This window comes from Leucoraja erinacea, chromosome 19 (assembly GCF_028641065.1).
Source record: "Leucoraja erinacea ecotype New England chromosome 19, Leri_hhj_1, whole genome shotgun sequence".
Lineage (NCBI taxonomy): Eukaryota > Metazoa > Chordata > Chondrichthyes > Rajiformes > Rajidae > Leucoraja > Leucoraja erinaceus.
Window position 1 is genome coordinate 17,701,989 of NC_073395.1, and position 24,908 is coordinate 17,726,896.

A 24,908-nucleotide genomic window follows, 5' to 3' on the forward strand; every position below is an offset into this window, starting at 1 on the left:
TTCCTAACCGCACCAAAATTGGAGGAGTTGCAGACAATGAAGAAGGCTGTCAGAAGATACAGATCAGCTGTAAAAAGAGGCAGAAAAATGGCAGATGGAGCTTAACCAAGCGCAAGGTGTTGCACTTTGGGATGTTGAATGCAAGGAGAGAATATACAGTTTAATGCACGACCTCTAACAGCATTCATGTGCAGTGGGGTCTTGGAGTCCAAGTTCATAGCTCATTGAAGATAGCAACACAAATTGATAGGGTGGTACAGAAGGCTTACCTTCATTGTTTACCATATTCTTGCCTTCATTGCGAGGGACATTGAATATAAGAGTCAAGAAGTCACGTTGCAACTCTATAGGACTTTGGTAGGTCACATTTGGAATACTGGGTGCACTTCTGGTCGTCCCAATACAGGAAAGAAGTGGATGCTTTGGAGAGGGTGGAAAGGAAGTTTACCCGAATGCTGTCTGGATTAGAGGCTTTCAGCTGCAGGGAGAGCTTGGATAGAGTAGAATTATTTTCTCCTGAGCATCGGAGTTTGAATGGAGATTTGATAGAAGTATATACAATTATGGAAGACATAGATAGGGTAGACAATCAAAACCTTTTTCCCCCAGAGTGGAAATGTTTGGTGAAATGGTTGCCCAGTTTATGGTTGGTCTCGCTGATGTAAAGGAGGTCATATCAGGAGCACCGATGCAGTAGACGAGGTTGGAAGTGCAAGTGAATTTCTGTCTCATCTGGAGTGTTGCTGGGACTGCGGAGTGGAAGCAAGAGAGGAGGTGTAAGGGCAAGCGTTACATCTCCTACCATAGCAGGGACGTGCTTGGTTGGAAGTGTTAAGCTAAACTGGATTTGAGGAATGGTCTGCGTGGACAGTGGAAAGGGACAGGGAGGGGAAGATGTAACTGGTAATGGGATTACATTTTAGGAGGCGGAAATGTCAGGGAATAGTGCGGAGGCTGGTAGAGCTACGACCAAGGGAACTCTGTCCTTACTACAAGTTGCTGTTCAGTTGATGCTGCATGAAGTAAGAAACATGGCCGCCAACCTGCACACAGCAAGCTCCCATGAGTAACTATGAGAGCAGTCTTGGTACTGAACCACAGTGGCCAAGTTACTGAACTGACAGACTGAATTCTGAGTCACTGACACAAAGGCTGGAGAACAAATCTGCACACGGCAGTCGTGGGATTTAAATTCAAACAACTAAATTAACCTGGAAATAGGAAAAAAAATAAAGTCCAGAAATGGTGGCCAGGAAATCGCTAGACTGTTGTAAAAATCTTTCTGTTTGACTAATGTCCTTCAAGGGAAGAGATCTCCCATCCTTATCAGACCTGGTCAACACATTCTTTCAGATTCACTAATGAAGCTTTTCCTGCAATATTTTCCAGTGGGTACTGACCACTATGTCCTGTTCACTCTGAGAGACAGATGCTATGTCATCACTGAAGCTGACCACACATGCAACAGGAATATCAAAGCCAATGAGAATCTGTGCTCATTAAAATATAGGTCAAACAACGGAACTTACATACGCATCCCCAATCTGCACCCCCACCGAGACTCCCCCGCTGGGGACGATACAATTATCCAGTAATTGTACAGTAGAGTATAAATAATTAGCAGTACAGTGTATGACTTAGGGAAACCGCTCACATTTGGCAATTCCATCCAAATCTGTTCACTCGCCATCTGATAGCTCAAATGTAAATGCCGAGCTCCACAGGAACCCGTCTCACTGTTGTAAGAGGCAGACCTGTGGAGAAATCGGGAGGACAAAGCAGAAACTCCAAACAATCCAGGGCAGGCTCTCACCCAGATCTTCTCCGTTGGCGAGTTCTTATTAACCAGTTCGACTCACTGCCGATCTTCAGGTTGGGTGGATCTGAGAAAGGTCCCCAAATGCTCCCAGATCTGAAAATCCCCCGATGTCCCTTCACTTCTGTCCTCCGTTAATCCTCCATAAGGTCTTTAAAACCTGTCTCTTTACCCATCCTTTTGGTCACTTGTTCCAATGACTAGGTGCCAATCTTAAATCAATAGCTTTCATAGAAACAGAAATATAGAAAATAGGTGCAGTAGGAGGCCATTCGGCCCTTCGAGCCAGCACTGCCATTCATTGTGATCATGGCTGATCGTCCTCTATCAATAACCCATACCTGCCTTCTCCCCATATCCATTGACTCCACTAGCCCCTAGAGCTCTATCTAACTCTCTCTTAAATCCATCCAGTGACTTGGCCTCCACTGCCCTCTGTGGCAGGGAATTCCATAAATTCACAACTCTCTGGGTGAAAACATTTTTTCTCACCTCAGTCTTTAAATGACCTCCCCTTTATTCTAAGAAATTTTTCCCGAGAAATCTTTCCTGAGAAAGATCGTCATAGAGACTCCAGCTCAGAAACAGGTTCATCCACATCGACCTTCATGCACCTATTTTGCAATGACAACACGCAGGAGCAATGAGGCAATATCTCCGAGAGCTGCTCTGTTGGGCCACTTATAGTCATACAGCATGGAAGTTGGCCACTTGGCCTACCACATCCTTGCCAACCAGTCGTACCCATGCAAATTATCCCATCTTCTCACATTTAGCTAGTAACCATCCATGCACCACTCGTACTAACTGTAGCCAAGACTCGTGCTGAAGGTACATAAACACGTTATCATCTGACTGCCATATATTTACCAGATTAAAGGCAGACTGTAGAATCCAGTGCATTTATCTTCTGAATACAGCAACATGTGACTGCAGAAAATTGTGGGTATTTTTTAATATTGGTGGGATTTTTTAATAACTAAAAGTCTATTATTGTTACTGCAAGTTAAAAAACAATAAAGGCTGTATGTTACATTGTTATTCATTGCACAAGTTGCACAATAGAGGCGATTCGCGCCAATTTCACTTGACACCTGAAGTGAACTGTATTTGTAAGAGAGAATTGTGTTTGATCAATGTGGGGAAGTTACACAGAAAGGATATGTTGTGTTACGTAAGATGTATTACGGCAGAGCTACCTGCATGTTTTAAATGGCCATAAACATAACAGTGCAGGAGAGGATGATAAAAAGTTACTCAGAGTCTCCACTAATACTTATCCCTTAACCAAAGTGAAAAATGTAAACATTTTACTGGACATTTATGTCATGTGTGCATGTGCTTTATATGCTTTTGATACCTGTAAAAGACACAGCATCAGCAGAGAAATAGTTTGGATTATTCTGACATTGTGAAAGGTAACTTGTAACATCTATAAAAGTGTTTCTTTTTTTTCTTGAAAATTAAATGGACATTTATGTTGGAAAGTGCAGGATGGCCCAGAACTTCCTCCAACTAAATGACAGTAAGTCTGAGGTCATCCTTCTCGGTCCCTCGAACTCAATCAAAATGATAGCAGGCAGCCTTGGAAGCCTTACCCCACTACTCAAACCTCACGTCAAAAACCTCGGCGTGATATTTGACTCAGCACTGAAATTTGACAAACAAGTCAATGCCGTGGTAAAAGCTAGCTTCTTTCAGCTTCGGACGATAGCTAAAATAAAACAATTCCTCCACTTTGATGACCTCAAAAAGATCATCCACACATTTATCTCCTCCCGCCTAGATTACTGCAACTCTCTTTACACTGGCATCATCCAATCTTCCTTGTCAAGCCTGCAACTGGTCCAAAACGCCGCAGCGAGACTGGTCCAAAACGCCGCAGCCTGACGGGCACCCGAAAAAGGGACCACATCACCCCGATCCTGGCCTCTCTCCACTGGCTCCCTGTGCGGTTCCATATACATTTCAAGACCCTCCTCTATGTCTACAAAGCCCTCAATGGGCTTTCCCCCTCCTACATTAAAAGTCTCTACCTTACCTCTCAGGCCTCTCGAATTAAAATGAATGCTGTTTAGCCTTTCAGACCTTCCACACTTCCTGACCTGCCATTGCCTGAGCCCCCAACTGAACGCTCATTTAAACTTTCTACCAATGTTTCCACCTGTCACACAGACTACAGGTACCACCATTCTCTCCCAGCCCAGACTAGTTTAAACCCTCTCGAGTAGCTCTAGCAAATCTCCTTGACAGGATATAGATCCCACTCAAGTTCAAGTGCAACTCATTGTGCTTGTACAGATGATCTCTACACCAGTAGAGATCCCAATCATTCACAAATCTGAATTTGTCCCTCCTGAACCAGTTCCTCAGCCACAAATTCATCTGCCCTATTTAATTCCTACCCTGACTCGCATATGTTTCCAACCTTCTTTGTTTCTTCTTTTCTTGATTCTTTGTTGTTGATCAGTTTATTCCTTTAATATTATTGAATATCTGTGAACGTTGCTAACAAGGTATTGGTCTAATAATTAGGCCAGAGTTTTATCTTGGATCCTGGAATTAATATTTAAACTGTTTTGTCACCAGTGCCATGATTGGACAGGGATAAAGACACAAGGTTTTAACATTCCACAAGTAAAATTATGCTGAGTCCTAAGAAAGCTTGATTACTGGATTTGCAAAAAAGGATTAATCCCTTCTTTCAAAATTAAGCAGCCAAAGAAAATCTTTCGGCACTATAACAGAGAATTAGCCAGATGCACTTTACAGTTAGCCTAACAGCTGCGCACAGTGGAAATCCAACTCCTGGATTGCAATTTAAATAAGGAGTTGAAAGTGCAAAGTGCGAAGGTCCAGGCTCAGAAAGGAATTGCACTGTTTGATCCTATAATCAAAGTCTAACTTGTTCACTCAATTTTCCCACAATGTTGTTTTCTATAATTAAAGCACAGTTCGACTCAATTTATATTTAAATGTTTGAAAAAATGAAGCGGTCGCCAGCTCTTTCTTTTGCATTGCTGTTTTAAGTTTCTTTACAATACAAATAGAACAGCCCTCTGAAATAGCACTTATTTTCTCCTTGCTGTTGATCGGTTGATATTGGGCCATGCAGTGGACAGAACTTACCATATTGTGCATTGTTAAATGTACCAGCCAGAGTCCGACAGGAGGAATTATCTCCACCACATACTCCACACTTGTCCCGCCTAGCTTTGGAGTTCAACACATGGTCACATCCCGCTTGCTGTAAAACAAGTGCTGGAGATTAGGTCATGGTTAATGTACAAGTAACAGCATACAATTACCTACCAAATAAGTTCTCATTAACTAGGGAATGGGTAAACTTGTCAAATATTATCCAGACAGTTTTATTTCATTATAAACAGCAGCTTCGGAGAAGTGTTGATGTCAGCTGCAGACAGCTTGCTGGCCACATATCTGGCATTTGCCAAGTTCTGCACCATACTATTAGTACAGAATGAAGTACCATAAACCGGCATCAGAATAAAGGTTTGCCTCTGTGCCAAAATCCATGGTTACCACCCTCATAGTATCAAATCTCATGCTCGGCTACCTTTCACTGTAGTTTGGTGAACTCTGGCACAGGCCCCATGCAACTATGAAAAGGATAAGGGATTAGTTGCCAACTGAGGAACAATTGCATGTGTCACAGTTGTATATTTCAGGCTTACTTGATATATCTCCATCCACATCAAGAAACACATCATCAACCTGAGGTTACCTCACTGTAAGGTATTCTCGTCTGAGGTAAGGCTTCGTTGTGACTAGCACTAAAGACAGGTCCACACCGGGTTTGTGTTCCAGAGCAAGAGCCCGTTTAGTCTGCAATCACTGCCTTTTATCTTGAAAGTCACTTGACCTCAGTTGCGAGGCTCATGCACGAGTTTCTGTTACATTGATTGCAGTGCCGGATTTAGATGAAGAGAGGCCCTAAGCTGTTCCACTTGTGAGGCCCCCAACGACCGGACAGCCATGGCAGCCAAATCTCCCACAATTCAAAGCGAGGGAGAAAGTGCCCAGCGCCGACCAGTTGCCGTTGCAGTGCGCATGCGCAGGGCGGCCGATGATGTGCTGGCCGTGGTTGTGCGCATGTGCAAGGCGGCCTGCCGTGCCGGCGGATGAGGAGCGAGCGGAGCCCGGCGGCCCGGACACGGATAGTGGGGGGAGATGGGAGAGAGAGAGAGATAGAGAGGGGGGCCGCCCAGAGTTGAATGGTAGGTGTTCTGCCTTGGCCGGAGGCCCCCCTAGACCTCGAGGCCCATCAATTTTTTCGGGGGCCCCCTAGAAAGTGGGGGCCCTAAGCTATAGCTTGTTTAGCTTATATGTAAATCCGGCACTGATTGATTGCAAAGACATCACAGACACCACTGTTTTCAACAGCTGCAGGTGATAACCGCAGTTCATTATCTCTTCTCTTCTCCCTCATCGAGGTGATCAACCAAACTAAGCATGAGTCTGGTTGATGGAATAAAAGGGGAACCCCGTGTAGCAGTGTGTAAAAAAAAAAAAAAAACCCTGGATAGCCGTGAATGGACCATCAGTAGTCAGACGCCCAGATGGGAGAAACCTAGTCAGAGGAGCCAGTCTCCCAGGGGTGAGAAATGGCCAGAGGAGCCCGTCTCCTAGATGCCAGAATAAGTCCCCAGAAGCCTAGCTAGACGAGAGGTGGGAGCCAGTCTCCTAGTCGCAGCAGAAGGCAATTGAGAGAGGCCCTTTGCTAGAGTGTAAGATTAAAGTGGATATCAGGGGAGTTGATAAACAAAGTGAAAAGGGGGAGATGTATGATCTGTAGAATGAAGAGGGAGATATAAAGTAAAGAGGGAGATGTGATTTCTTGCTACGTTATGTAATAAATGTAATATGTATATAATGTAAATACAAGTGCCTGTAACATCTTAAAAGTAAAGAGGGAGATGTGATGTCTGTGATGTCTTTGCAATCAATGTAACAGAAACTCGTGCATGAGCCTCGTGACTGAGGTCGTGACCTTCAAGATAAAAGGCAGTGATTGCAGAATAAACGAGCTCTTGCTCTAGAACACAAACCCGGTGTGGACCTGTCTTTAGTGCTAGTCACAACAAAGCCTTACCTCAGACGAGAATACCTTACACTCACCACACGATGTGCTGCAGGTGATGCAGGACATGCTGTATGAAGGCAGGCTTTCCGGTGCTCGGATATCGGGGAAGCACCAGTGTGTGGAGAGTGAACCGAATACCTAGCACAAAGGAACATTTGCTGGGAGGTCCAGCAGCCGTGACAGAGCCTCCTGGGTGTTGGTACAAGGCCAGGTGCACACATTGAAAAACCTTTTGTCGGTTAACTATGAGGTTCATTGATGTCAGTTGTGCAACCGTCATTGATGAGCCCAAGTGTGGCTGGCAAGACCAAGCAGGAAGTGCACACTTGGGAACAGCAAGGACGTGGGGAAGGTGCAAAAGCAAATGTGGCAGATGCAAATGCTGAAGCCTCCCCGTGTCCTCTGCCTCTGGTAACATGGTGTCGGATGCCTTGAAGATGGATACAGGCCCTTTTGGTCAAATGACACCAGCCTGCTCTGTCCTGGCCACAAGACTACAGCTCACTTACAGGAATACCAGTGTGGTTGAGGCCACATAATCCTTACATCGCTTTCCTGGATGCCCCTACATCCAGCGGCTCTTCGCTAGTACTGTGTAAAGGAGTTGGTGTGGCATACAGGAGCTGCCCATATGGAGCACATGGCCTATCCATAGCAACTGAGGCCTCAGGATCAAGGTCTCAATGCTGACCAAGCTGGCCCTATCCAGAATTTCCAAGTTTCTCACCCTGGCCTGCCATTTGATGCACATGAGTGCCTGCAGTGATCTTAGGTGGAAACACTCGAGCCGTTTGATGTGTTTCCAGTAAAGCATCCAAATCACAAAGCCACATAAAAGACGCGGGTAAGATTGCTTTTTGCACTTGGATTACAAAAGGCACCTCCCTCACCAAGTTTCTAAAACAAATGGCCAGATGTAGTAGATGTGCCTCAGGTATCTGGGTCAATGCTAATGACCGACAAGGTGGCCATTCCCATTCAAAGTGCAGTCCAGCTAACCCACAAATCAAGAGTTCGAATAAAGTGCCATATCATAACTTACTCTGCACAGGCCTTGTACACAGATATCATTTGTGTCGGGTCCGCATGGAGTACCATCAGTGACACGATCCTTGAGCTGATAATACGCTGTCGTCCCAGATACACGGCAGAAAAGCTTGCAGCGATCTTTCATCAGAACTGCCACAGAGAACACGGACACGTCAATTAAACTTTCTTCAGGTAAAAGAAGAATTCAACCAAACTACACCATGAACTGTTTGGAATATACAAGTATGAATATAGAACTCTCTATCGTCTATACCCTGACTATAGAAGTTGGAATGTTCAGTTACAGTTGTACATGACATTGGTGAGGGCACATGTGGAGTACTATGTGCAATTGTGGTCTTTCTGTTATAGGAAAGATGTTTTCAAGCTAGAAAGCATGCAAAGAAGATTCACGAGGAAGTTGACAAGAAGGCCTGAGATATTGTGCAGGCTAGGACAATGTTCCCTGGAGCATAGGGGACGAGAGGCAATTTTATAAAGGTGTATAAGATCATGAGGGGGTAGATAAGAGTAAATGCACAGTCTTTCCCCCAGAGTAGTGGAATCAAGACCAGAGGACATAGTTTTCAGGTGAGAGTAAAACATTTTAATAGGAACCTGAGGGGCAACCTATTCACACAAAAGGAGGTGGGTATATGGAACAAGCTGCCAGAGGAGGTGGTTGAGGCAGGTACTATCATGACAGTTAAAATACATTTGGATAGTTATCGATAGGAAAGGTTTAGATATGGGCCAAATGCAGGTAGGTGGGACTAGTGTAGATGGGGTATCTAAGTTGGCGTGCACAAGTTGGGTCAAAGGGCATGTTTCCATGCTGTATGACTATCAATACTTACTGCCGCTATACTTTGGAAGCCAGCGCACGTTTGCCGGTAAACCATTGATGTTAAAATGCTTTCCATCAAACTCGGAGCACTGCTCTTCCCTGAAATCCTTCCTTCCCTTTGTGCAGGGCTCGGTGTTACAGGATCGGAACTTCATTCTACGGCCCACACAATACTTCCCACCATTCCTCGGCCTAATGGGAACATTAAACAACTGAAGCCTGATGATACAGGTTTAGGGTAAATCATTCCATTAAACACGAAACAGAAGCTGAAACATATTGTGATATGATATCTTCATGTGACGAAAGTGATATCTTCACCAGTGCAATGCAGAGTGGCAAAAGTGATCACCCGAGGAAGTAACTTTCCCTATCCCCAAGAATAAATTTATTGATTCATTCCAAGTTCACAAGTTACTGGAGTAGAATTAGGCCATTCGGCTCACTCCGCCATTCAATCATGACTGATCTCTGCCTCCCAATTCCATTTTCCTGCCGTCTCCCCATAAACCTTGACACCCGTTCTAATCAAGAATGGGTCTATCCCTGCCATAAAAATATCCACTGACGGCCGACCTCCACAACCCTCTGTGGCAATGAGCTCCACAGATCAACTACCCTCTGACTAAAGAAGTTCCTCCCCACCTCCTTTCTAAAAGAGCGTCCTTTAATTCTGAGACTATGACCTCTGGTTCTAGACTCTCCCACCAGTGGAAACATCCTTTCCACATCTACTCTGTCTATGCCATTCATTGTTCTGTAAGTTTCAATGGGGTTCCCCCTCAACCTTCTAAACTCGAGCAAGTAGAGGCCCAGTGTTGTCAAGTGCTCATCATATGCCAAAGGTTCCCAACCTGGGGTAAATTTACCACGGGGTAAATTTCACCTATTCTGGATTTGTACATATTTTTTCTCATTGACTGACTGTGCTTGGTTCTGGTATACCGGTGTACCTGTTCATCATTAGTTGTTCATAAATAAGTGAAAGAACATTTTTTATGTGCTATTAAAGTTGCCAGGGGTAAACGTGATGAAAAAGGTTGGGAACTCCTGTCATATGCTAACCCACTCTTTCCTGAAATTCACAGCTGAAAATGTGGCTTATTTGGGAAGGGGGTGATTGGCAAGTGGGTCAGGTAAAGATAGCAGGGTGGAGAGAATAAACAAAGCTGAACTGAAGTGAGAAGGGGGCAAATGGTGAGATCCGATAAGGAAAGAAGATAGGGAGTGAAATGTAGAACCAGAGGGAAGGATGGTGAGTAGAAGGGAATGGCTGGTGCAGGGAGGAGGGTTGGGAATCGGGGACCCAGATTAGGGATGGGTGTGAGATCAATAGTTGTAGGAGGAGAAACAAACTAGGGAACGCTGTGGGAGAGGGGGGAATGGAAATAAATGTTTGTGCAGGAAGGTGGAGGAGGGGCTGGAGAACTGGGTAGATGAGAAGGAGGAGAGTGCTACCTGATGTTGAACAGTTCAATGTCCATACCATTGGGTGGTAAATTACCTAAGCAGAACATGAGGTGCTCTTTTTTCCAATTTGTTTGGCCTCACTAATAGTGGAGGAGGCTGAGGGCAGATGGGTCAGCGTGGGAATGGGCCGGAGAATTAAACTAGCAACCAGGGACTCCAGCAGCCCTGGCAGACAGAACGCAAGTGTTTGGCAAAGCGGAAGCCTATTCTATGCAAGGGCGTGCTGGGACACCCATATAACCATATAACCATATAACAATTACAGCACGGAAACAGGCCATCTCGGCCCTTCAAGTCCGTGCCGAACAATTATTTTCCCTTAGTCCCACTACCTGCCTGCACTCACACCATAACCCTCCATTCCCTTCTCATCCATATGCCTATCCAATTTATTTTTAAATGATACCAACGAACCTGCCTCCACCACTTCCACTGGAAGCTCACTCCACACCGCTACCACTCTCTGAGTAAAGAAGATCCCCCTCATGTTAAACCTAAACTTCTGTCCCCTAATTCTGAAGTCATGTCCTCTTGTTTGAATCTTCCCTATTCTCAAAGGGAAAAGCTTGTCCACATCAACTCTGTCTATCCCTCTCATCATTTTAAAGACCTCGATAGAGTCCCCCCTTAACCTTCTGCGCTCGAGAGAATAAAGACCTAACTTATTCAACCTTTCTCTGTAACTTAGTTGTTGAAACCCAGGCAACATTCTAGTAAATCTCCTCTGTACTCTCTCTATTTTGTTGACATCCTTTCTATAATTGGGCGACCAAAATTGTACACTATACTCCAGATTTGGTCTCACCGATGCCTTGTACAATTTCTAGTTACTTTAATTCCTCTTCTCATTTCCGTACTGACTCGTCTGCCCATCGTTTCATGATCTTGGCACTCTAAGGTGTCCCAGACCTGCCTGCTTTCCTTTCCTCTACCAGGTCGCCATTCTATCCCTGACTGCACTGCGGTAAGCATGTCCACTTTCAAAAAAGTGTAGTTCTCAACCCCAACGATGCGCAACAGCTCAGGCCCTGAAGCACAAAGTTGAAAATGGTCAAACCCATGGCACTTCCAGAAAGACGGCAAGAATGTTCAAAGATTCTCACATGCATTTGACAATTGATGTAAATGACCTGGTTGAAGACACTAATAATAAGGTGAGGCCAAATGATAGGTAGTAAGTTACTAATAAAAGTGACACAGAGGCTGCAGAGAGACATAAATAGGCAGAAGGTGTGGATAAAGATCAGGCGAATAGAGTATATAGTGTGTGAACATTTAAAATTACACTTTGGCAGGAAAGGTGATTAAAGAGCATTTTTAGCTGGTGGTGAGAGAGTGACGAGCTCTGAGAGACTGTGGAGATATAGGCTGGACTAGTTCATGACCTACAAAAGCTAGTATGCAGACAAGGCAATCAGCAAAGCTAACAGAATGTTATATATTATTAGGGAAATTAACTGCAAATGTAGCAAATTTATCTTTCACTTTACAGGGCACTGTGAGACCACTCCTCGGAGTAGTGTGTACAGTATTTATCTCAGTTATGTAAGGGTGTAAATGTTCTGAAAGAGATTCACAGAAGGTTTACGAGGGTTGTATCTGATGGCGTTTGGAAGAATGAGAGGGGGCTTTGAAGCATATACGATTCTAAGGGTTCTTGAGCAGTTGAAGGTGGGGAAAATATTTCTTGTAGAAGAATCAAGTTTAAAATAGGTGATCACCCATTTCAGACTTCTTTCTCTTAGAGAGTCTCTTCCTCAAAGGGAGGTAGAAGCAGAATCTTTGAATATTTTTAAAGATGATGCTGATAGATACTTGATAAGCAGGGGGTGAAAGGCTTCACGTTAGGACATTGGCATACTAATGTTGGATGTGGGAAGATAGGGAGCCTTCCAGTATTCCCGAGGAGTATGGCTGTGGTCAGTGCGTCAGGCTGCACTTCCTGACTAACCAGGTGAGGGAACTGGAGCTGCGGCTACAAGCTTTCAGGATCGCCCAGGAGTATTAGAGTGTAATAAATAGGAGTTAAGGTGCATGCAGAAAGTAGTTGGGGACAACCAGGAAAGGGAGTAGGCAAAGAGTGCAAGAATCCCCTGAATCCCCTGAATCAGAGGACAAATCCATTCCTCTGAACAACAGGTGTACCCTTCCGGATACTGTTAGGGTGCCGACTGTTCAGAGGAGAGCCGCAGCAGCAGCAAACAGGCCTGTGGTGTCAGGTAAAGATGAAGGTGGATGTTGTCTGTATGGATTTTAATAAGGTATTTGAAAAAGTTCCTCATGATAGGCTGAACCAGAAGATTAAGGTGCTTGGGATTTACGGCGATTAGATTGTTTGGATTCAAAATTGGCTTAGTCATTGAAGACTGGGGGACATGATGAAAACAAGTTACTCTGGCAGGTGATCTGGGACCAGTGGAATTCTGCAGGGATTGTTGCTGGGAGCTCTATTGTACATGATACATATAAGCAAATTGCATGTAAATGTACAGTAGGTGCGAGTTTGCAAACAACACCAACATTGCTGGAATTGTGACAGTGAGGAAGGCTGCTAAAATCTAGACTGGGATATAGATCAGCTACAGAAATGGGGGGAGAAATGGAAGATGGAGTTCAATCTGAGCAAGTTGGAGTTGGTGGACTTTGGGAGGTTAAATATAAGGGGAAATGTTATGGTTTATGGCAAGACTTTAAACAGCATTGATGTACAGAGGGATTTTGATCACAAAACCCATAGCTCCCTGAAAGTTTCAATGCAGGTAGATAGACTTGTACAGAAGGTGTATGGTATGCTTGCCTTTGTCGGTCAGGATATTGAATATAAGAGCCAAGAAGTCATGTTGCAGCTTTATAGGACTTTGGTTAGGCAGCATTTAGAGTATTGAGTGAAGTTCTGGTTCCTGCTTTATAGGAAGCATGTAAAGGCTTTGAAAAAGGTGCAGAAGAGGTTCACCAGAAAACTGCAAGGATTAGAGGGCACGACCTATAACTAGAGGTTGGATGGACGTGGGTTGTTTTCTCTTGAATGTTGGAGTTCCAGGGGAAACCTGATAGAAGTATACAAAATCATGGAAAGGCATAGGTAGGGTAAATGGTTCGAACCTTTCTCTCGGCATGTCAAGAAGGCATCACTTTAAGGCGAAAGGGTCAAAGTTTGAAGGACATGTGAGGGGTACGTTTTTTTACAAAGAGGGCAGTGAGTGCCTGGAACACACTGCCAGGGTTAATGGTGGAGGCAGATATGTTAGTGGGATTTAAGATGCTTTTGGATAAGCAAATGGATATGTGGGAATTGAGGGATATGGATTATATGCACGCAGAGGAAATTAGTTTAACGTTATCATATTTGGCATGGACATTTTGTGTTGAAAACCAAGTTCCTGTGCTATACTGTTACATGTTCTATCTTTTATGTTCCATTAGCAGCAGTGGTAAATGCCATGCAAACAACCTCTATAATCAATGATTCCCCCACCAGCCGTGCCATGTCCTATTCTCACTGCTACCATTGGGCAAGAGATAACCATACAATTGGTCTGAAGAACGGATCAATCTGAAGAAAAGTCCAAGCCCAAAACATTATGTGTCCATTTCTCTCCATCGCTGCTGCCTCACCTGCTGAGTTCCTCCAGCTGTTCGTTTTTTCCTCAAAATTACAACATTTGCAGTTTCTTGTGTGTCCACCAGGTTCAGGAAAAACGACTTCCCTTCAACAACAGGTACGTGAACCGACCTACACAACCCTAATCAGGCGCAAGCAACAGAACACAACAGACCATAGAAACATAGAAAATAGGTGCAGGAGTAGGCCATTCAGCCCTTCGAGCCAGCACCACCATTCCATATGATAATGGCTGATCATCCAACTCAGTATCCTGTACCTGCCTTCTCTCCATACCCCCTGATCCCTTTAGCCATAAGGGCCACATCTAACTCCCTCTTAAATATAGCCAATGAACTGGCCTCAACTACCTTCTGTGGCAGAGAATTCCAGAGATTTCCTCTTGCTTTCTAATTGTGTATATTTGCACTAACATCTTGCTTTTAACAATCCTTTCCTTTTTACTTTCTTGTAGAATGCCTGCGTAATTTATATACCATTTATGTCTTTGCGTGTTGTCTGAATCTGTGCTCCTGCAAGTAAAATTTTCATTGTACCTGTACCTCGTGTACATGCACATGACAATAAACTCGACTTGACTTACTCTGGCTTGTTACAGTCTCGCGCTGCGCTTCTGATCCCTCCACCGCATGGCCTGGAGCACTCTCCATATGGTCCCCACGGTCCCCATTCTCCATCGACAGGCCTCGCTGCCAACTCCTTGTTCACACAGAGTCCATGCCGACAGTGCTGCCATCACGCAAAACAAAAGTAATTTTGTTTTAATCAATGTGCAGGTGGTCGAATAATCTCAACCCTCTTTGATGACCCTCGGATTATCCTTGATCTGACTTTACTTTACCTTGCATGACTTTACCTTGCACTAAACGTTATTCCCTTATCATGTATCTATACGCTATAAATGGATCGATTGTAATCATGTGTTGTCTTTCTGCTGACTGGTTAGCATGCAAAAGGAAAGTTTAAAGGAAATGTGTGGGTTTTTTTACACAAAGAATGGTGTGTGCCTGGACTGCATGCCACGGGTGGTTTAGTTTAGTGATACAGCGCGGAAACAAGCCCTTCGGCACACCGAGTCCGCACGGACCAGCGATCCCCGCACATTAACACTATCCTACTACACATGCTAGGGACAATTTACACTTATACCAAGTGTTGTAGGGAATTTTGAAAATTGTAAGGAAGATGAATAAGTTACGGTTTGGTTAACTCTGGAGTTCACATACTTGGGAGCATGATGGGGAAATGGCCAAGAATGTAGTCAGAACAGCAAAGCTAAAACATTTTGCTGGAAAACAAGCTTCCTTATCAGTAGGGGGAGAATAGTTCTTTGTAGTTCTGTGTGGGTTCTTATCTGTTGCAATCTTGCATTACAAACTGCTCTTGGTCAATGTGTTTATCAGGCAAGTCTCCTAAAGGTTAACAAATTAGCTCCTTTACGAGGGATTCCATTTGGCGGGGGAATCTGGACATTTATGATATCTACATGCTAGATATATGGAAGGAAGATTTCTAAACAACAAGAAACTCAAGATTATAGTTAACTTTGGGGAAACACAAAGATGTAAGGTTACAGACATTGACATTGATTAATGATTGTTATTTCCACTTCACAAGTAACCATTGTGTCATGAGGGTATAAGAATCCTAAAATCACTGTAGGATTTTGAAGTAGTTTGAGCTTACTCACACTGGTTCTCAATGTACATTGCGAAGGCCTTTTATTAAACCGACTTGTTTGATAAACTCACCACTGATTTATGAAATGTTTTAGTTTCTGTGCCTATCTGAGTAGTCAGATATAGAGTAGGGGTAAAGTTCAAAATTCCCTCTAACACCAAGCCAATGAACCTACAAATCTGTATGTCTTTAGAGTGTGGGAGGAAGCCGAAGATTTTGGAGAAAACCCACATGGGGAGAACGTACAAACTCTGTACACACGGCACCCGTAGTCGGGATCGAATTTGGGTCTCTGGCTCTGGAAGGCAGCAACTCTAGCGTTGCTCCATCGTGCCGCCCATGGTGGTGTTGCAATAGATACAGTGGCGATATTTAAGAAGTATTTAGCGTATGGCTATGCAGAGAATGGAGGGATATGGATTACGAACAGGCAGAGATGATTCATTTAACTTGACATTGTGGGCCAAAGGTCCTGCTGCTGTGCTGTACTGGGTTCTATGTTCTGTTCTATTTAGCTCACATTAGCTATTCATTAAATCATGAAGCATGAATGATATGAGAAATCCATCCCAATATACTACTCTCTGAAGTGCACTTGTTGGGCTGTGCGGGAGATTTGGAAAAATAGGGAAAAAAAGATTTAAGCAAATGGTTAAACAGTTAACATTAACACTTGAATTTAATGATGATGCAGACAAAACAGGATCACTATGGCAACACTTGAAAGAATGTAAGGAGGGGTCATGAATCTCTTTCAAGTGTCAGTACATTCAAGGCCAGCTATAATTCAAACATAGAAGAGTAGTACAGCATTCAAGTGGAACAGGTCATCCAGCCTACACTGCCCGTGCCGAACATAATGCTCAGGTAAAGTAATCTCATCTCATCCGCCTGCATGAGATCCATATTCCTCCATTCCCTGTATATCCATGCACACGTCTAAAAGCCTCTTAAATCCCACCTTCAAATCTGCCTCCACCACCAACCCTGGTAGCGTGTTCTAGGCACCCATCATCATTAGGTCGTTATGTTATTTCCATTATTTTAATCTATAATGCAAGTTAATCAAGCAATTTATTATTATTTCAGATATTTTAATGAATATCTATTTATGTTTTGACCAATGTTCTGCAATGTAACAAGTTTTTTTACTCAATATCTGAAATTTCCCCCACAGAAAGCATTTTTCAGGCTGCTTTTCGTGCAAGCTCGAATGGAGATGAAATTTACGTTAGACTATAGAGATGCAGCTTGGAAACAGAGCTTTCGGCCCACTGACTTTCTTTGAAGCTGTCTAGCAGGGCGACAGAACTCTTCGGATGCAGAGTCAGACAGTGCAGATACAGAGCTATCAACAAGGACAAGTAACCTCTGAATGGCAATTTTGTATCTTCTGTCTGACAGGAGAGGAGAGGAGAGAAGAGAGAATGACTGAGGTTTGAGCGGTCCTTGATGCATACCACCAGATTCATGATTAGTTTCTTCCCCGCTGTTATCAGACCCTTGAATGGACCACTCTTAAACCAAGGATGAATTCTACTTTCTACTTCGTTGCAGCTCTTGTACATTCCTTGTCATACTATATTTTGTACACTTTCATGTTTGATGTTGCACTCCCTGTTGCACTCATGCATGGCATGATCTGCCTGGTAGCGCATGTGACAATATTAAACCAAGAGTCAAGAGTGTTTAATTGTCAAATGTACTGACACAGATGTGTAGCCAGGCACAGCTCCAATGCTATCTTTAAATTTGATCTTTAAATCTACAGGATGGAGGCAGCCCTAAATTCACTTGAGTGAGACCAGGTGGCTCAGCCTGGTCCCGGATAGACATCTTCCTTGCTGGAAATCCCTTATCAGCCTCTGTCTATCCAAATGCATATATAACTTATCCTTTGGAATACTCTCCAGGAACTAGCCTACCACAGACATTCTCGCAGCCCTTCTTAAATAGAGGCACAACATTAGCCGCCCTCCAGTCATCTGGCACTTCACCCATATCGAACGATGATTTGTATATTCATATATCTCAGCAAGGGAGCCTGCAATTTCATCTCCAGCTTTCCACTGTGTCAACAGATATATCTGATTAGACCAAGGAAATGTATCCACTTAAGATTTATCCAACCTCAAGACATTCAACACCTCCTTGACTGTAATACTGACTGTTCTCAAGCCAATTCCATTAACTGTCCAAAGTTCTCCCAGTCTTTATGTCTTTATCCATAGACACAGAGGAGCCATACCCATTGAGTCCTTGCTCATCTCCTGTGACTCCACACAAAGATGACCGTTTTGGTATTGTCTCCTTAATCACCCTCTTTTTATTTATCCTGAAATTCCTCAAGAGATACATTTGATCCCACTGCCTATACCTGTCCCATGTCTCCTCTTTTTCATGACCATACCCTCAATTTCTCTCCTCATCCATGTTTCCTTACACTCACCTGCCTTGCCCTTCATTCTAACGGGAGCATGCTTGCCCTGAACTCTTGTCACCATATTTTTAAAAGCATCCCACTTTCCAGACATTCCTATGTTAGCAAAAAATCTGTACCAAACAACTTGATCAAAGTCCTGTCTATTACCATCAATGTTGGCCATGTCCCAATTCAGAATTTTAACTCGTCGGCCCACCCTGTCTTCATCCATTCCTATGTTAAAGCTAAAAGAACTGATCACTGACCCAAAAGGTTCACCCACAGACTCTTCGGTCACTTGCCCTTCCCCAGTTCCTAAGAGTAAATCCAGCTTTGCCCTCTCCCATCTAGGGCCCTCTACACATTGCCTGAGGAAACATTCCTGAATATATTTCACAAATACCACACCATACAAGCCCTTGGCACTATGACAGTCCCAGTCTTTATTCGGAAAGTTAAACCCCCCCCCCCCACACCATGACAACCTTATTAGCCTTACAGCTGCCTGCAGTCTCTTACCATATTTGCTCTTCCAATTCCAGTTGACTATTTGGAGCCCACAGTACACTCCCAACAAGATGAACACCCCCTTTTTATTACTTAGCTCCACCCAAACAGGCTCAATGGTAAATCACTCAGAAATGTCATCTCCACTGCTGTCGTGACATTCTCTTACTGAATAAAGCAACCAACCCTCCTCACCTCTTCTTTTACCCCCACCAACATTGTTTTATACTGTTATATTGGAGGCAGCACCAGGATGTGTGAGAACATTTGGAGTGGGGCATGAACAACACAAGGCATCCGGACACATAGAAACATAGAAAATAGGTGCAGGGATAGGCCATTTAGCCACAAGGGCCACATCTAACTCCCTCTTAAATATAGCCAATGAACTGGCCAGTTGGATACATACCCCCTGATCCCTCTTAAATATAGCCAATGAACTGGCCTCAACTACCTTCTGTGGCAGAGAGTTCCAGAGATTCACCACTCTGTGTGAAAATGTTTTTTCTCATCTTGATCCCAAAGGATTTCCCCTCTGTCCTTAAGCTGTGACCCCTTGGCCTGGACTTCCCCAACATCAGGAACAATCTTCCTGCATCTAGCCTGTCCAACCCCTTAAGAATTTTGTACGTTTCTATAAGATCCCCCCTCAATCTCCTAAATTCTAGCGAGTACAAGCCAAGTCTATCCAGTCTTTCTTCAGATGAAAGTCCTGACATCCCAGGAATCAGTCTGGTGAACCTTCTCTGCACTCCCTCTATGGCAAGAATGTCCTTCCTCACAGAAGCGGGAGCATCTCCATTGCGTGGAGCCAACAGGCATATTCTGCTCACATCTGCCACAATTTAGTTTCCAAATCCCATGATTCTCGAAAACCTGTTATCTACCACCAGGCAGTTAGTCCAAAAAATAATTATTTCTATCAGCCCTTGGTATTTGGCTGGAGCAGCCCTGAAGATTTGGCACAAAGCCCTTTGGAATGTAATGACTGCAGCGAGCACAGACAATGAGTTATATTTACTGACAGAGGTTCAGATGCAGAAGCATTTTTTCAAGAATTTCACATTCTATTCAGAAGCTTAATCTTAGATTCTAATTACAGTCGTACTAGCCAAAGTCAAGCGTATTACTTTCCATCTAATAGCTGTTGCTATATAGCAGAGATCATTTGACTCATTATGTCCGCACTAGTTGTAAAGGACCTACCCAGCACTGGTACGTAGTGTTGTGGGTCACAGCTCTTCACTTGCGCACTCAATGATGTGCATTGGCTGACTGCAATGAGGATCTCGGTCTCTACCATACTTGCAAGCTCGCGCTCGATGTGATCTTTTCCCCTCCTCTCCCTCTTATCTTTCAGTAGATTATTTTAAACTTCAAATCTCCCCTCTCTACTTTCTTAACCCTCTACTTCATTCCTCCCATTTACTCTGTCTAAGCAGCCCCCCCCCCCCCCACTTCCACAATTACTAAGTCTCTACTCAGACTTATTTTTCAAATTTAAAAAAACATACTTTATCCAATCTTCCCTCATTTAACATATTTTCCAATCACACAGTCATACAGTACAGAACAGGCCCTTTGGCCCGTCTTGACCATGTATCTCATGTACACTAGTCCCACCTGCCCACATTTGGCCCATATCCCTTTAAAACTTTTCTATCCATGTGCCTGTCCAAATGCCTTTTAAATGTTGTTACAGTTTGTGACTTGGCAACCTCATTTGGCAGCTCATTCCATATACCCACCACCCTCTGTGATAAATTTGCCCTTCAGATTCCTATTAAATCTCACCACAAACCTATGTCCTGGTGACATCTCCAAACATCCTCTAAAGGCTTATTTATCAGGTTACTCCAGCAACGTCTTCCCAAACTAAAGATTTCTACAACCAAGGGGGATATGGGCAGCAGTTGTTGGGGGACACTCCCACCCTACAGGTTCTTCTCCAAGCCAAACTTGGAATTTATCACCAGCCCTTCAGGATCACCAGGGTTACCACATCATGAAAAACAAATACATTGAAGATAATATCTCTATGCACTCCCTTCTGTGCATTGATTAAGACTGTATATAATACCCCAGCTTGATTCTAAAACTAGTGTTGTTATGCAGGTCCAACAGGACCTCCCTGCTCTTCTGTACAATGCCACAGCCTATAAATGGAAGCATCCCCCATGCCTTCTTAAGCAATTAATAATCTGCCACCTTTAGTGATCTGTGGATGTACAGTTCAATCGTCCTTGCCACCCCCTCCATATTTCTCAGTATTGCATTTATTCTCTACTGGCCAACACCCAACACTTCTCCAAATTAAATTCCATTTATTGCCTTCATATCCAACGGAATTCAGGTATTTTCAATAAACAATGTTCATTCTGAAAAAGCAGAAACAGTTGGAGCAACAAATTGCTGGAGGAACTCAATGGGCTGAGCAGTATCTAGAGGTTTTCTTTTAGGTTTCAAGTCAAGACGCTGCAACAGGATATTGATACAATGAACTGACTCAACATCACCTGCAAAATGATAAGAGTGAACTTGCAGGATAAATATCTCATTGCCAAGATCAGTGCTAATAAAACTGGGCAAAGAGTTAGAAGTTGGTATCATTGTACTAATAGCCAAGTGTTCAGGTAATGAGCAGATGTAGTTATTTAGCGGCAGTTAGAGTCAGGTGATGCTTCTTTGTGTGTAAAGTGTTGCTAACAGCAATGCTGTGAGATATGGCTAGCAGGCCAGTCCAGAGAAAAAGGAAAACCCGAGCCAAAATGGCAACAGCAGAAATGGCTGGTTCTGCAGAAGCAGAAAGAAACAGGAAACCAGATATTGAATCCTGTAGGCTGCAACCTAGAATGGAAGATGAGGCATTTAAGAAGGAACTGCAGATGCTGGAGAATCGAAGGTACACAAAAAAGCTGGAGAAACTCAGCGGGTGCAGCAGCATCTATGGAGCAAAGGAAATAGGCAACGTTTCGGGTCTGAAGAAGGGTTTCGGCACGAAACGTTGCCTATTTCCTTCGCTCCATGGAAGATGAGGTGTTGGCCTCAAGCTTACATCGCGCCATATTATAGCAGTGCAGGAGGTCATAGACTGATAGGTCATAATGGGAAAGGATGGGGAATTAAACACCGGGAAACTCATGATCACTCCTGTGGGCTGAATGCAGGTGTTCGGCAAAGCAAACGTCCAATCTGTGTTTGGTTTCTCCTATGTAGAGGAGACACCACGATCGCTGAATGCAGTACACTAGATTGCAAGAAGTGCAAGTGAATTGTTGCTTCACCTGGAAAGACTGTTTGTTGGATAGTGCTGATATCTCCTGTGTTTGTATGGGTAGTGCCAAACAACAATGGGTGGTTGGTGGGGTGGGAAGAGCAGACCAAGGAGTTGCGAGTCCCTCCGAATGCCTAAAGAGGAGAATGATGCATCTGGTGGAGGAATCTTGGTGGAGCTGTTGGACATTGCGAAGCATGATCTGTTGAATACAGAGACTGGTGGTGGGGAAAGGGAAGACCAAGGGAACTCTGTTCTTGCTCTATCCAGATGGGGAGGGAGGTGCAGAAAATAGTTGAAATTATTGTTTTGCACCAGTGCCGTTATTGATCTACTGGATAAAGAGATGAGAGAAAAAGAGTAGGATTTAAATAAAGATTGTTCCAAAAATCCCACAAAAAGTCTGTGTAAATCTCTCTGTAAATCCCCCTGTAAATCTGCTGTTGGAACTCAGCAGACCAGGAAACATCTATGGAGGGAAATGAACAGACAAGGTTTCGATTCGGAACCCGCCTTCAGACAAATAGAGTTGACAAATGGAGTTGAGGGGAGAAAGCTGGTAGAAATAGGTGAGGGGAAGGGGTGGGGTGTCCATATGGGAATAAACTCAACTTGACGACTTCAGCTAGCCCTACCTCTTCGTTTCAACTCACTCGACTAGCTATCTCCTCACTACTCCATCACTGAAGAAGCAACATTGTCTGCCCATTTCCCTTCCCAGATGCTGCCTGATCCACTGAGTTCCTTGTTTGTTACTGTTTTTAAAAGAGGATAGATTAATATATGGCCCAACCTATACTTCATAATTGTTCAGCAGATAAAATGTCTCCTTTTTAATATGTAGACCAAGTGCTGACATCATGGTAAAATGGGAAGTATTGGGAAGAGAGAGCGGGTAGATTGAACCTCCTCTGAAACTGTTGACAAGCGCTTTCAATGGACCGATCCACCCGGAACATAACTTTGCACAATGTATCCCCACTCACTGCTTTGACAGTAAAGGGAGCTCTGTAGGGCAATTCTTAAATGAAAGCCCCATTGTGTACATCGTAATACCAATCCTATACTTTGGAAATGGAGAGTTTACACCCGAATTGCTTTGTGTGCGTCTGCTTTTGACTGCATAAAGGTTTGGATATTTAAACCATCCAAGCTTAAGTTCCAGACGATATCTTAGTACATTCACGCTTATAGGTAGAACAGGGGCCATGGTCGCTTTACACACCTTTTAAACCCTCCCCTTATGAATAGAGGACATTACCACACCTGAGGAAGAAGAAAACATGAGTATTTTGAAAGATATCCACTTAAATGCATTTAACTTGACATCATTGCATTGCTTTGTAGGTATGTGAATGAAAGTAATCCAGACCAAGTATCTCATTCACATGAACAATAGCAATGAAATCCAATTATGTACTGCCGCTAAACTCAAACCGTTAATAGCATTAGTGTGTGGATGCTTCTATGCTGGGGTCTATATAATCAGCAAACACACAATACAGAGCGCCATTGTTTCGACCTCTCCCCTCTACACTGCCACCACCATTCACTTACAATGAAACAAAAGGCGTACAATTTTTAGCAATGTCTTCAGTCTGACTGAGGTTTGAATGCAGTCCTTCCCTCAAAGTGCTTAATGTTGAACCAGAGGAGAGGGGTTGTAGCATGTGTTTCCACTTGGAACTGTAAAATATGGTGTAATAACTTACTTCCCGTTCCTGTTGGTCACTCTTCCTGCCGGTCCTGAGTGGAGGTTCCACTTTCCAGCTGGGAGTACAGGGGTGGGCTGTCACTCCCAGTTACAGTCCTGGGGTGAGGGTCACTCTGCTGGCTGGAGTCCCTCGACAAGATAGTCACTCACTGATCCTCTCCCGGTGCCCGGGACCACCAACTCTAAGTGTTGGTGGTCGCAGAGGTCGGGGATCATAGGACCCTCAGTGCCCCAGGGTCCACTGACCCACCCTCAGTGCCTAGTGTCATGACTCAGTGCCCGGGGTCACTGACTCTCAGTGCCCTTTGGACTCGTTACAGAACTGAACATCAACCTAAATCTGCCTGCAAACTGTGACCATCGCATGAAGGGAGAGCGTCCATTTTTAGCCTAAATATGCCCATCCTCCGCCTGATCCACCAGTGTGCATCTAGTCAACTTTGTAAAATCAAAGGATTTTCAGTTAGTTATCTTCAGTTAATATCTTGGAAACAACAGATATATATTTTTTCAACTCTATTGGCTGATAATTCTACCTTTTCTTACTGAATAAATATACCGCAGATTGCCATTTCACCATTCAAAAACATTTGTACTCTGGAAAGCACATTTTCCGTTTACCCAATAAATGAAACACATAAGGCACAATAACAATATTTCCAATAAAGGACATCATAACACAGTTTGCAAACTCTAGGGTACTACAGCTGATGAAGGGACCCCTCCTCCACTCTCAGTTGACAGAATCTAAACCAACTAAACAGCTTATTTGCTCATTGGACATCACCGAGCTGGTCAAGTGGTGAACTATTGCTCAGTTGTAACAGCATAACTGTGTCTGCCCATTCACAGACATCAGCTGTCCATAGTCCAAAGCACCAGATATCAAAATAATGTCATTCCTTTGTGCAGGCATCCCTTCCCTACAGAATATCAACATTCAGACCTTACCATCCCATGGCCACATTCAGTCCCGTCAGCCAGAGGCATGTGTTGTGTACGACAGCCCCTGTGCACTCCTTCCGCACTTGTACACCACAGACGCTTGCATTGTTTCTGTGTGGACAATGAGCTCATTTGTAATGTGGTAACTCAATTATGATTTAATAACAATAAAGATACGCTTACTTAATCATCAGCTTATTCAAATGAAATTAGATTGCTATTCTCTTTTACAGGGTAAGAAACAAATGGAGGGAACACAAGCTGAAGAATAACATTGGCAACCTCGCATTATCACATCTATTTGCCTCAGGCTGAGGCGATCATATGACAAATAATTACAAATCATGTAGTGAGGAACATTAACACCTCCCTTGTCAAGTTATTCTTGCCCATTATCCCAGCAAAGCACATTAAATTGCAGGTAAATGGGATTAGATGGGCATCTTGGTCAGCATGGACGAGCTGGGCTGAAGGGCCT

General features: G+C 43.8%; 1 protein-coding gene across 3 annotated transcripts in view; it reads right to left on the bottom strand.

Moving 5' to 3' along the window:
• LOC129706277 (A disintegrin and metalloproteinase with thrombospondin motifs 20-like) overlaps positions 1 to 24,908 on the bottom strand; it is a 270,471-nt gene that overhangs the window by 146,937 nt on the left and 98,626 nt on the right. For all 3 annotated transcript variants that reach the window (XM_055650461.1, XM_055650462.1, XM_055650463.1), the window contains 5 exons: positions 24,437 to 24,541; positions 14,472 to 14,617; positions 8,807 to 8,988; positions 7,963 to 8,099; positions 4,946 to 5,063 (listed from right to left, as the gene is read on the bottom strand). In XM_055650461.1, the coding sequence (XP_055506436.1) occupies positions 4,946 to 5,063; positions 7,963 to 8,099; positions 8,807 to 8,988; positions 14,472 to 14,617; positions 24,437 to 24,541 (688 nt within the window). The remainder of the gene's footprint in view (positions 1 to 4,945; positions 5,064 to 7,962; positions 8,100 to 8,806; positions 8,989 to 14,471; positions 14,618 to 24,436; positions 24,542 to 24,908) is intronic.